Here is a 12,568-nt window from a genome sequence, read left to right on the forward strand (position 1 = left end):
AGCAAGACCAGTTGGTTCCTCTGGGCATTTGCCTTCCTTGTGTCAGATATCATTGTGTACAATACAAACCAGAAAATCTTGTCCCAGTCAAGGATTCAAGAAGTGGTCAGTTTGCTGTAAAGTATCTTTAATACCTAGGGAATATTGCTTTGTGTGCTGTAATGACATCATTGTTAAAAACCAAAACCAAACAAAAACCCAAAACTAAAATTAAACCTCCGAACACCAAAACTAGCCCAGCCTCTCTCCTTTCACAGACTTGGGGATGATGCTTTGTAAGTCAGGAAGTCCATTTCTGTAAAAAAGCAGCACTTTTGTGTCTCTAGTATTTTCATTCATGTGGAGAACACAACTAAGGGTAGCAATGTCTTTTCAGTCTGCCAGCTTGTTACTTGAATTGTGAGCCTCAAGTTGTATTCCCAAGGTTTCCTCTGAGATTTACAGCCATAAAACTTATTGCAAAGGCATCACTGTTAGCACTGAATCACAGGCAGTGAAAAAAACATGCTGAGAAGCTCACTGTAGACACCCAAAATCTAAGGATCCAGAGAAGGACTAAGGAAATGCAGAAATAAATAAGTTTAAGCAGAAGTGAGCTAAAAGCAGAACTTTAAAAGGAAAGTTTCCATGACCCCTTGAAGAGAAGCAGCATATTGCAACGTGCTTCAGCCCTGTAAACAGGGTATGTGGTTTCCTTCTAAACAGTTGGGTTTAGAAGCTAATATTACTTTAAACAAGTTTTGGACTTCATTTTTCAGAGTTGTTTCAGAAATAGTGGTTTTCGTAATTGGAGGAACAGACAACTTGGAGGCAGTGGGGGGTTAAAATCCAGATCTCTGTGCTTCAACTCACAGAACAGACAACTGGGACAAGATAACTCAGAGTTTTAACTCAGAAATGTATTTCTCTTCAAGTTAGCCCTCTGTTGCTATTTCCCCTCCCTCAGCTACTCCTGTCTGTCCAGCCAAGATCTTCCATCAGCTCACAAGGCAGCCACTGAACTGCTGCAAAGTACAGCTTGGTTTAGTAAAGAGTGGTCAACATCTTACCTTAATGTGATGGACTGTTAATTTTTTGTTTGTTTTTTAAATCAAAAGTGTGAAACTTGCAAAATTAATAAATACAAACCATAACTGAGTGAGCAGCTGTGTAGGAAGGAGATAGTTCTCTGCACATGGTACTTAACAAAATCTTGCCTGTTGTTTCTCTGTATCTGATAATTGCTGGCTTTCCTGAAAGCAGTTACAATCAGCTGTCAACAGCAACAAAAAACCCAGCAAAAAGCATACACACACAGCAACCCCCCCCAAAAAAAAACCCAGTAGAAATGAAGTTGTTAGAAGCAAAGCTTTTTAACAGTTAAATAGCCAAAAGCTACTTTTAAAAGAAGTTGTGCTGATACCTGTGTCCCTCCCAAGCTGCCCTTTACCCCAGTTCCCCTGGATTCTGTCTGTAGCAAGCTGTTTGTGGCAAAGGATTAACCATGACTTGCTTGTCACTGGATGTGGTACATCCCTTGCCTCCCTCTCCAGCCGGCAGCAGAAGCCATGGAAATTTAACTAGACCAAATCAAGACCAGCTTCCAGAAAACAAATATGATTTTAAATTGTTTTCATAATCATGCAATGGTTTGGATTACATTTCTTAATGAATCTTTTTAATATAATGTCTGGCACTGGGAAACATTTTAAACCTGATTTTATTGGTCTCTTTGAAGGGCATTAGGACTGTTTAGTCTGATAGACAGTCTGTGGCCTCCAGTAGTGCCTGTAAAAGTTCCTGGACAAAGCCAAGACTCTGAAATGGTAAGTTTTGTTATTATGGATATGAATTTTTTCACTCACAGCTAGTATTTTTGGTGGTGGTATAATCATGTTTACTTTGGGAATCAATTCTCTCTCCCTCTTTTTACCTACCAAGTTTTGTATTCCTGATTCTGACAACCTCCCAGGCTAACCTGAAGCCCTCTGGATTAGCAGCATCTTTCCAAAATGATGCAGTTAGCCCCTTATTAATCCTTTAGAGCTAGAATGGCAAGATGTCCAGACAAATTCTTCCTCTCTCTCCTTGCAGGAGTAAAGAGGTACTAGGTATCATGGAGCCTGCTGGGAAATCTATATGCAAGGTTGTTAACTCATTCTTTAAAAGCACTTTTCAGCCTTAGGTTTGAAAGCACTTTTCTGAAGATTAACTTCTTCTTCACTCTGTGAAGACAGAGTGACTGCTCTGAGTCCCTGCTCAGACTGACCTGGAATCAGGTCTCTTACTAGTCAGGAGGTCTCTGACTGATACTTGTTTTATGTGAGGTCAGAAAGATGAACATAAAAGTAATTTCTAAAGACAATTGAATATTTCTGTGATTTTAGGGGGTGGGAAAGTATAGAAATGGATTTAAAGTCTATTATATATTTGCAAAGCTGAGATCACATCTGTAATTTTACTTCTATTGGCTTTTGTCTTTGAAAAGGTGTTCTGTCAAATCAAATCATTTTGGTAGTACCAGACCATTTGAGAAGCTTCTGGGTAGCCAAGAGCTTGGGCTTTCTTGATGTTCTTGTATAGGCTGTTCTTTGGGAAGATGTTAGTGGTAGTAAAAATGGGTTAGTGGGTTTTAGACCAAAGGAGTCAATATGGGGGAAAAAAAAAGAAAGAGCTGGAAATAAACAAGTTTTTAAAGCCCAAGAATCTTTCCTCTGCAATGCAGCATGTTCTTTGTGTTGTCCAGGGGTTTATATTGAAGAACAAAAAGATCAGACCTCAGTCAAAAATAAAATTGAGACTGAAAAGCTATGCTCTCTTTGACTCTTCCTTTCATCGAAATATTTTGGAAGTCTCAGAGGAATGGATGGGTTTGTGCATTAAAATTATGTGGGCAACAGAATGGGAATATCTATGGCTGAGGCAAAGCTCTTAAATGTCATTTAGTGTCATTATGACTGTTGCTATTCTTCATTTTTTTCTGTTTTATTAGCAATTTAAAAATGGAGTAAACTTGCCATAATCATGTAATTTACATTTCTGCCATCAGTTTGAAACAGAAATTAATTCCACACAGAACCACAACTTGTGTTCTGATGCTCCAGGTTTTTGCCTGGATGGAGTTCTTTCAGTTGAGATACATTTTTCTTGATACAAGCAGTATAGTTTTATGCACAGTTCTGTGGAAGAAGTTTTATACACCAGTACATAAATAATATTGCCAGCATGATGATAATGTTGTTGGGAAGGGACCTGTGGAATGGATTTCTTTTGAGCTGTATGTCCATTCAAATACCTTCTTTAACGCTGTCAGAGGCAAACAGAGTTTGGGTATCAGCTTCCTTTGCTTTTGTTTTTCTTTAAGCAGATTCTTTTTAATGGGTGGGCAACTGTCTTTAATATATTCATATTTCTTCTATTAAATTAAATGTTTTATTAACAACAAACGTTGCTGAAAGAGTATTTTACCATATTTGCAATAAAAATTATCTTCTAGCATTGTCTTTTCTTTTCTGAGAAGTCTTTCCAGCTTGGGACCTCTCTAAGTGGTGATTGATAAAGTTGTTACGTCATGGTACTTTTAAAGGGGAAAAGAAAAATCTGGCATTCCACAAAGAGAGCAGTTCTTGCAGCTCTTGCATTCCTGTTCTTCATTATCTCCTTGTGCTGTCCTGGATTTAATTTGGCAGCTTTAAAAGTTCGGCAGCTGTTTACTATCACAAAAACCCACCCACATGCAAAAGTCCCCAAATCTCAGAAAAGCTATGGATGTTAAAAAAATAAAAAAAAGAGAGAAGACTAATCTACACACTCCTACCACGTAGTAAAGATATGCAAAACAACAAAAAGCACCTTGAAATAGTCACAGTGTCTGCCAAGTGTGCCAAGTTATGAGTTGTTTTTGTGATGAGGGTCAATGTTAGATTATGGAAAGAATTATGCACACAAGCTGATTTTGCTTATAACTTGTGACTGTTGGTTTATTAACTCATCTTCTACATCAGAGTCCTTGTTATTAACCATATAATTTTGTTTCCCCATCCATCTTAAGATGTAAATTGTTTTGTTCATCTTGCCTATTATTGTAAAACTTGACTGGCTAAATTAAAGTGCCTTTTTTATGGTCACATTTCTTTTTCTTATTTTTTAATAGATGACAACTAATCTTCCTCCTCCCAGCTTCTGTTACATTCTTACTGTTCAGTCTGGTGAAATACATGTGGAAGTGGATGAGGAAGAACAGATTTCTAATTTGTACCAGCCACCAGCTGTTCATGGTCTAAAGGAAATTCTTCGGGTAATCTGCTTTACAAATCAGATAACAAGTACTTTTTACCACTGGATTTCTGGTATCACAGTTGTCTCATTCCCTATTTCTGTGCTCTTTTCAGACTGATGGTTGTAACAAGCGGTGTAGCTTCTGGGCCCAAGTGCTCTATCAAAGGCTGCAGGTAATTTTTTTATTTAGCAATGAATTCAACACATGAAGTCAGCATCATGTGTATGTGAAGAAGATTCATTTTGTTTAGGGGTGACCCCAATGCCAGGATTATCTTCAAGACTTGTATGGGCAGAATTATCCCCATGTCTAAAATGCTTGTGAAAGGTAAAATGAACTGCCTCACCAGTTTCAGTGCCACTCAGTCTGGAAAGGTTACCTGAATTATTCCTGAATAAATTGCTATCTAACCAGAGGTGATACTACACCCTGGAGAGAGGGCTCACAGGAAGTTAATTGAGGCTCAATTTATAGCTGAATGCTATCCTTAGGAACGTAGCAGGAAGCTCCCAGTCAGTTGGGCGTTGGGGGAATAGAGTGGAACAGATGATGGTTATATAAAAATACAGTTTTCCTCTTTCCATGCAAATGTGTGGGTGATTTTCATTGACTTCCATAGAAGCCCCTCAAGCAAACTTGGCTTTTATGGTCCAGTAAGTAGTAAATGGGAGGAACTCTTAGGTAAATACATCTGCCATCCATACTGTGCCGGAAAGCTTACAATTATGTTTTATTTGTTTCTGAATGATGCTACGATGTTCTTTCAAAATGTTGCAAACTCCCTTAGTAGTTAAAGGAATTTTTTTTGTTGCTGATTTATTTATTTTTTCCTGGCGACTGGATCCTCAGTACAGCCAGCACTGAATTCTAGCAGAGAATAATTTGCAATTGTCCATCAGCTCCACAAGAAACAAAGTGTGAATCAAAGCATATGAACCAAAGACAAAGAAATTCCAGAACGGCCAGCAAAATAGCTGGAGATGCTTCCCACAAGTTTGAGACATAAATTTAATTTAGGTCTTGCCCTTTTGCTTCAAAAGCCAATGAATTATGATTTAATTTTTAGGCAGGGAGTACTTTTAACTACTGAGATGAGGGGTATCTCTTGTGTTTTCTCCGTGCTAATTGAGAATGTGACAGAGCATTTGCAAATATGGAATTAGGGCTAGCTGGATGGGATCTTTTGTGTGCCAGCAGAAAGATGTACGCATACGTGCGTAAATTCCCATTTCCAAGAAACCTCTTCTAGTGAAAAATGTAATAAAATTGCAGACTAGGGGCATCCTAGCCAAACATTTTTGCATTCAGGAATGTCTCCATCTGAAATTCTGATGTGTGTTATCAGTATTCTTATGTAAAAGCACTTCATCACTGAATTAGAGAAAAGATGAAGCATGCAGGAACAGATGTGATTTTGAAGAATGAAATGTTGAGAAGCAGAAAAAAGGTCTATACTTTTTTGTCTTGCTCCTAGGAGGTTTATTCTTTTTTTAATGGCTATTAACTTGCTGAACTGTAAGCACTAAATTTTTATAAGTGAACAACATGAGTGCTCATAATTTTTTAAAGTAAAATGATGGAAAAGCAATAGAAGATATTCTTCTTATGTTTAACTTTCGGGACAACTGCTTGAGGAATTTACAGGTATTTACCTGCTGCTAGTGTATCACTTGCCTGGTGCTCCCAGAAGATCAAGAACAGTAGCTTGTTTCCTGCACCTGCCTTTGCCAAGAGGATGCAAAATCACCAAGTTGTAATAAGTGAGGAAGGGACAATGATTTGGTTTGTTTTGCTTGTAGATTTATTATTAAATAATGTGCTATGTGAGCTAATTCAGATGTACCTTAAAAAATAGTATTTATTCTCTGTAGCTACGGTATTAAGTGCTTCAATTAATATGACTTAATTTGTGTGAAGGAGGAATGGAAATACGCTTTTTTTTAGTCAGAATCCAAACTGGCTTAGAAGGAACATGAGGAAATATATTCCATCTGTGGTTAAGGAGCTGTCCTTCCTTATAACTCAATCCTGCTGCTATTTGTCTGTTGTGTCCTCCTCTCTGTTCAGAACAAATTGTCACACATAGCAAGATGATGATTTTATGCTAACTAGTGATTTTTGCTTTTATTATTATTTACTTTTTGGATGATTTTCCTGAAAGAGAGCTTTTAATGTGTTAGTAATTCTCGAGGGACAGATGTAAAAATTCTTCCTCTGAAGCTGTCCCAATGGTATCTGTGCAGAGGAGGTGCCCAAATGTATGCAGTTACTAGGCAAAACAACAACATCAGTGCAAGAGGCAGCATTATGCTGTATTAAGGCATAATTGTGATATCAGAACTGTGAATTTTCCCAGTCACTGTTTACAATTACCTCATTTGCTCTAAGAGTGCGAGCATGGACGAAAGCCAGGTTCAGTGTGGCTGATAGTTTCAAAGTTATAATTCAATCAAAGACAAAATACTGGGGGTTTTGTTGTGCTGCCTTCTGCCACAGACATGTGGCTGTGAGAATAAAATGCTACGTGTCTTTCCAGGCATTATAGTATTTAATTTTCACTTAAATGTTTTAAGCATTAATTTTTGGTCAGCAGACTAATTAAAAAGAGTAACAAAAACATTTTAAATGTATTAAATTATTTAATCTTAGGTATTTTAAAATATTAGAATACAAAAATTTGGAAGTTCCTTGATAAATATGGAAGCACTGATAAATATAAAATATGCTTTGATATGATATTTTATACCTGTCTGGGGCAGAAAGCTTACACTGTCATTGCAGATTCATATATCTCTTACTTAGAAGTTATCTACTTCCTTAACTTTATGCATTTTTGGAATATTTAGGGATATTTGTTCAACTGAAAGAAAAACCTCCACTTTGCAATTTGGTTATGTTTGAGAATCTAATAGCAGTACCTAGAAAATGTGCCCACAGAGGAATAATATTAGTGGTAGAAATGTTCTTTCCCCATTGTTTTTAAGACAAAAATTATGTAAGTCTCATTAAAACCATCCAATTATTTTTTTTTATGTATACCATATATGTAGTATATTGTTTTAGGAAATATGTTTTCAAATCCCATGTACAGTCCAAGAAAATTATCATAAAGCATGATGATTGACTGAAGTAAAGCCAAGAGTCCAGAGAGTCAACCTCAGAAAGTTAATTTAAGGTAGAGATTTTAAGGTTTGTATCTGAAGTAAGGAATACCAAAAAATTCCAGTAAACCTTTGACTCATTATCCTCTACAAGCCCTAACTGTAATAATTTCTGTCAGCTTTATGAGTCATTTTAATATGAAGATGTTTAGTCTTTTCTTCTACCAAAAAAAAAAATTAAAATTGCATTCCAAATTTGTACTTTTTTTCCTAATCACAGACAAAACACAGTGTTCCCATAGATCAAAGAGAAATGTTGTTGTTTGTGACTGACTCCACGCTGCAAAATGTGGTTCATGGGATTCCAAAAGTTATTGCTGTGTCAGTCACTGCGTCGTGTGTTCTCAGCATGGAAATCATGGAAGCCCTCAGTGCTGGCTCACGACTTGTCTTCTTCAAGGATGCTCTCTGGGGAAATGGTAAGCTTTGCACCTGGTTTGGAAGCAGTTGGAGACCCACAGAAACAGCACCCTTGTCTCTCACACCTCAATGTGTGACCTCCAGGGAGGTCACTTTCATTATCAGATGAAGATGAGCCTTGGCAAGTTTGGGATGAGAAATTTGAAAGGGGTTGTAATTTAAACTTTCTTGTAAAGTTTCTTTTTCTGTATTTTTGGCTTGATTTTGAAAGTGAATGAGAAATTCAGTGACGCTGTTGTATGTCTACCAGCATTACTGTCAGTATTCTCTGATGACTGCTGAATCTGATGACCAGCGTAAATCAAATTTGTGAGCTGACAGAAGGCTCAAATATATTAGGAAATCTGCATGTCCCTAGATAGAGAAATTTTACAAGCTCTCCTAAACCGTCTTAGCTGTGAGCATTTGCTGCCATACAGATCATGAAATTATGGTTGTTCCCTTTACTTTCATTTTTAGTCCCTTTTTTTGAGGTTCAGGTTTGGTTCTGTATGCTGATGGTGATGGCAGGGCTGGCTCACATCTCGCACCTTCAGTCACTTCCAGAGTGTAAGAGAACTGGAAGTACAAAGCTGTGCAAAAGGCTGTGTGTCCTGAAGCAAACATCTCTGCTCTGGAGAATAAAGCTTTGCATGCACCTACTCTCTGTAGTCTTTGAAGCAAAGTAGAACCACCTGAAGGGGTGCCCAAGCTTATTACCAAGGAAAGGCCTGTAACCTGTTTGCAAGGAGTGAGATGCGATGCAGTCTGGGTGGTATCAGACTCTCTTCTGGCCTGTTCAGGTTTTTAAATTTCTTTTTCTTCAAATTCAGATTTCTTTTTCTCCCCGGGAGTCGCGGAGTGTAACAAGAGCGCGGTGCGTGCATTGCTGAAAGCAAAATATTTTGTCATTGAGAAAACCTGATGGAGTCTATTCATCTGTTTGGTAGCTGGCAGAGGTTGTTGTCTTTATTGGCCATGACAATTAACGTGGTCACCTTTTTCCTTGTTACTGTACTGAGTTGAAATGTCTTTTTTGGCAGGTAGGATTATTTGTGTTGAACGTACTGTTCTCCTGTTACAAAAGCCTCTTTTGTGCTCGGCTGCCGGTGCTGACCTCAGTGAGTTGACTGGCCCTGTCAGACTCGATGAGCTGGATTCTACAACACAGGCCAGCTCCATTTGTGCTCTCAGAGGTTTGTATGGCCTTGCTGAAATGAATGCGGTTAATTATTTGTGCTCACTTTAATCTTTTGTGTCTTTATATTGATTTCTTGCACAAACAGCGTGGAGGGATAAAAAAAGCATGGCATTGCTGTGGGTCATTAGAATATTTAAGATTTTATGCTTCACTGTGGGCTCTGTTTGCCTTTTGCTGGCCAAGCTCTGCTCCCACTCACTCATACCCCAGAATAAATGTTTAATGCACAATCTGTTTCATTATATTCCTTCCTTCACTGTCTTCTTTCAGGAGCCTTCTGTTCACACCAGCCTTGTTGGTGTTGGCAACAATGAGTTATACCAACGTTTTTTAGGCAGATGGGTAAGATGTGTTACCCAGGTCTTGAGTGGTAAGGGTTAGTGACTGATTTCCCTGGAGCTTTGCTGCAGTAGGACAATTTATTATTTTACCATAGTAATTTAGCATAATGTGGCCAGTATTTGCTCACCAACCCCTTTGGATCATACCTTTGTCTAAGATGTGGTTTGACCATATCTTAGAAAATGCAGAAACATTTCTTATTACAGATTTTCTTGTGTTCCCAAATCATACAGAAACATTCTCTACTGTGTATTTTGTAAAGCTTTGTCCAGACGGCTTCTTAAACCTCCCAGCTGTACAATGCATGTGAGAAAAAGTCCTTAAAAGCCTAACAAGTCTTCAAGGCTATTTCCTTCCTTAATTTAACTAGTATTATTCCAGTAGCCCTTGTAAAAAATACCTTCAAGTATTTTGAAGGTAATTCAAAATTAGCATTTGAAATTAACTTTAAAATATGCATTTGGAGCATTTGAAATTAACTTTAAGATTACAACATTTGAAATTAACTTTAAAATTACAACAAATAATGATTTTCAAATGAATTCTTCAGCTATAATATGATAGACTGAGAAGACACTTTGAAACCAAGCAAAGCCTTTACTAAACATACCTGCTGCTATGGTAGAGCCACAACTCAGCAATGTCTCTGTGATTAATTACTGAGCACCTTGCAGTGACAAATGTTGAACAGTGCATAATGAAAACCAAGCACAACTAGAGGCACTTTACTCAAAGCCATGGTTATTATGTACATCTTGCAGCTACTTGAAAGATATTTCTGTCACTGGGTGTGAAATGCTTTTTGCCTTTTTTTTTTTTCACCTCTCCAGTAGTTATGTTAAGAATTGTCACTTCTCTGCTGTTAATTTTGTGATTATGAGAAGTGCCCGTCTTCTTTTTTCTTGTTGACAGTGTTCATAGTAGGATAAAGAAAACATCTCTCTGTCCTTTCTTTCTCCAGCAGAGCAAAGAAAGTACACCTTTGTGATCTGTTGTGTAAACAAGTGCTTACTTTACACACATGGGAGATGTCATGCTTTGCCTGTCCTGTATTAAAGATAGAAGAATGACAAAAGGAGAAGTTAATCCTACAGCCTTGTCTTGTTTAATCTGGAATTTGTGCAGGATAGCTGTTATCAGTATGTTCCCACACCTGAATACCAACATAGAATGTAAAATATCTTCTTTACACATATGATGCAGCAATATATAGATGAAAACTCTCACTTTTGTGTGTACTGAAATATTTTAATAGCATTCAAGAGATCCATTCACTGTTTTGCATTTCAGTTAGTTAGTGCCTACATCTTTCTGCTAACTAATGAAACTAATAGCATTGACCCTACTTTGTCGGTGGGAGAACATGCTTTTGGTGGAACAATACATGAAGGGAGATGTGTCATCTCTAAAATTCAGTCACTGTCTTTTATCTCCTAAATCAGAGAGTTGTTAGTCTGGCTTCCAATGAGAAGCAGTTATTGCCTCATTCATTCTTTTTCTTTGCACATCCTCTCATTTCTTGTACTTCTGGTCACCTGTGTGTGTTGCACACTGGCATCCTCCCACCTAGCACTGAGGCTGAAAAGGCTTTCTCTACCCCAGCTGAAGGAGTGTGCCTTCCTGTTCCTTTGGAAGGAACATCTGAAGTTCTGCCTTTCCAAGCTCCTGCTTAAAGCTGGGCCCTGACCAACTTGGTACAGCTCTGGACTGGATATTCTTCAGAGGTTCCTTCCCCATCAAAACAGAAAATGTTCCAGTCCAAGCAGATGCAATGACTTTGTCAGAAATTCTTGTTTCAGGGAGGTCCAGGGATAATGGACTGTATTGCTCTTCAACAGATCAGTGAAAACCTGTGGTTGCTTTCTAATGAAAAGTTTATTCTTCATTGCAAGATGAATCTGTGGTTTTCACCTGTGATCTTAGGGTTAATAGGTTTATTTTTTTATCACTATGCATTACAAGGTAATTTATAGCCTTGTTTTGCTGTATAGTAGCAGTCAGGATGACTTAAATGTTGGCAGTTCATATGGCACAGAAATGTTTTTCCTCCTAATCATGCTTTGAGTAAATTTTGCTTAGTCTATACCACACATGATATGTGGGAATATTACTTGATTAATGCTATTTGCCTAATTTATGACTCACCAACAGTGATTGAATTTTGACGTTGGATATTTTCATATTTAAGCCCTTACTCAGGCATGTGGGGTTTTTTTCAGTTTTCTGCTTAGTAGTGGAACTAAAATGGGGTTAGTCAGTTTACCTATGTTTCCTTTTTTGATTGAATTTTTGCATTTCCTGTCCCTTTAATCAGGAAGAGGGGGGAAAGAAATCCAAAACAACACCTCCATGTTTTAATTGTTTCAACCAAAGTGTTCCTTTGCATTTACATGGCAGACCTGCTTTTCCAGGCGTTGTCCCTTGGATATCAATCTCATCCAAGAGATTGACAATGTCAATCTGTTCTTAATGTTGCCAACCACAACCCCTGAAAATAGACTAGAGGTAAAGATCGAATTTTGGCCATGTGCATCTTCATTTAAAAGAAGGATCTTGGGAAAATATCCAAAAAGTTCGTGTATGTCAAGCAAAATGTAGAGTCTTGAAAAAGATGTGCAGTGCTTCAGCATCTTAAACTTGAGAAGTCACTTTCTAGGGCACAAGACTGTCACTAGATTACTCCACCTGTTGCTGCTTTGAGTTGGTCTAACTTCAGCGATGTCTGGTGGTTTTCTCAAGGGAACTCTATATTATCATCAAAATAATCTTCTTCACTAGACATGAACCTCATCAGTATGATCCTGATTGATATTCTTCAAATGTACTTGCACTGGCATCTTGCAGTTGGAATATGGCACACAACTGGGAGAAAGTGAAAAGGCTTAGAGAGAAAGGGGATTTGTTTCGGTTTTCAAATTATTTTTTTAATTAAGAAGGAAACATACTTAGCAAACTAATTGGTAGCTTTTTGGTGAACAAGAGTGATAAAATCATGAAATCATTTAGGTTGAAAGGGATCTTTAAGATCATCTAGTCAAACCATTAACCAAAATCAGAACCAGCGCTGCTAAGTGTACCACTAAATGATGTCCCCAAGTGCCACATCTGCATGTCTTTTAAATACCTCCAGGGCTGGGGACTCCACCACTTTTCTGGCAGCTGTTCAAATGCTTGGCCACCCTTTCACTGAAGTCTTCCTAATATCTG

At 37.8% G+C, this 12,568-nt stretch overlaps 1 protein-coding gene across 6 annotated transcripts in view; it reads left to right on the forward strand.

Annotated features, from left to right (window-relative positions):
• SPIDR (scaffold protein involved in DNA repair) overlaps nucleotides 1–12,568 on the forward strand; it is a 195,212-nt gene that overhangs the window by 175,305 nt on the left and 7,339 nt on the right. For 3 of the 6 annotated variants that reach the window (XR_007776917.1, XM_030228663.2, XM_018909934.3), the window contains exons 12-16: nucleotides 1,718–1,805; nucleotides 4,133–4,276; nucleotides 4,371–4,430; nucleotides 7,640–7,838; nucleotides 8,862–9,014. Coding sequence is in view for 3 of the 6 variants with exons in the window: in XM_030228663.2 (XP_030084523.2) it covers nucleotides 1,718–1,805; nucleotides 4,133–4,276; nucleotides 4,371–4,430; nucleotides 7,640–7,838; nucleotides 8,862–9,014 (644 nt within the window). In the remaining 3 variants the exon portion in view is untranslated. The remainder of the gene's footprint in view (nucleotides 1–1,717; nucleotides 1,806–4,132; nucleotides 4,277–4,370; nucleotides 4,431–7,639; nucleotides 7,839–8,861; nucleotides 9,015–12,568) is intronic. The other 3 variants (XR_007776918.1, XR_001989869.3, XM_050971123.1) reach the window with 2 other exon arrangements.

Source organism: Serinus canaria, chromosome 2 (genome assembly GCF_022539315.1).
Source record: "Serinus canaria isolate serCan28SL12 chromosome 2, serCan2020, whole genome shotgun sequence".
NCBI classification, from domain to species: Eukaryota; Metazoa; Chordata; class Aves; order Passeriformes; family Fringillidae; genus Serinus; species Serinus canaria.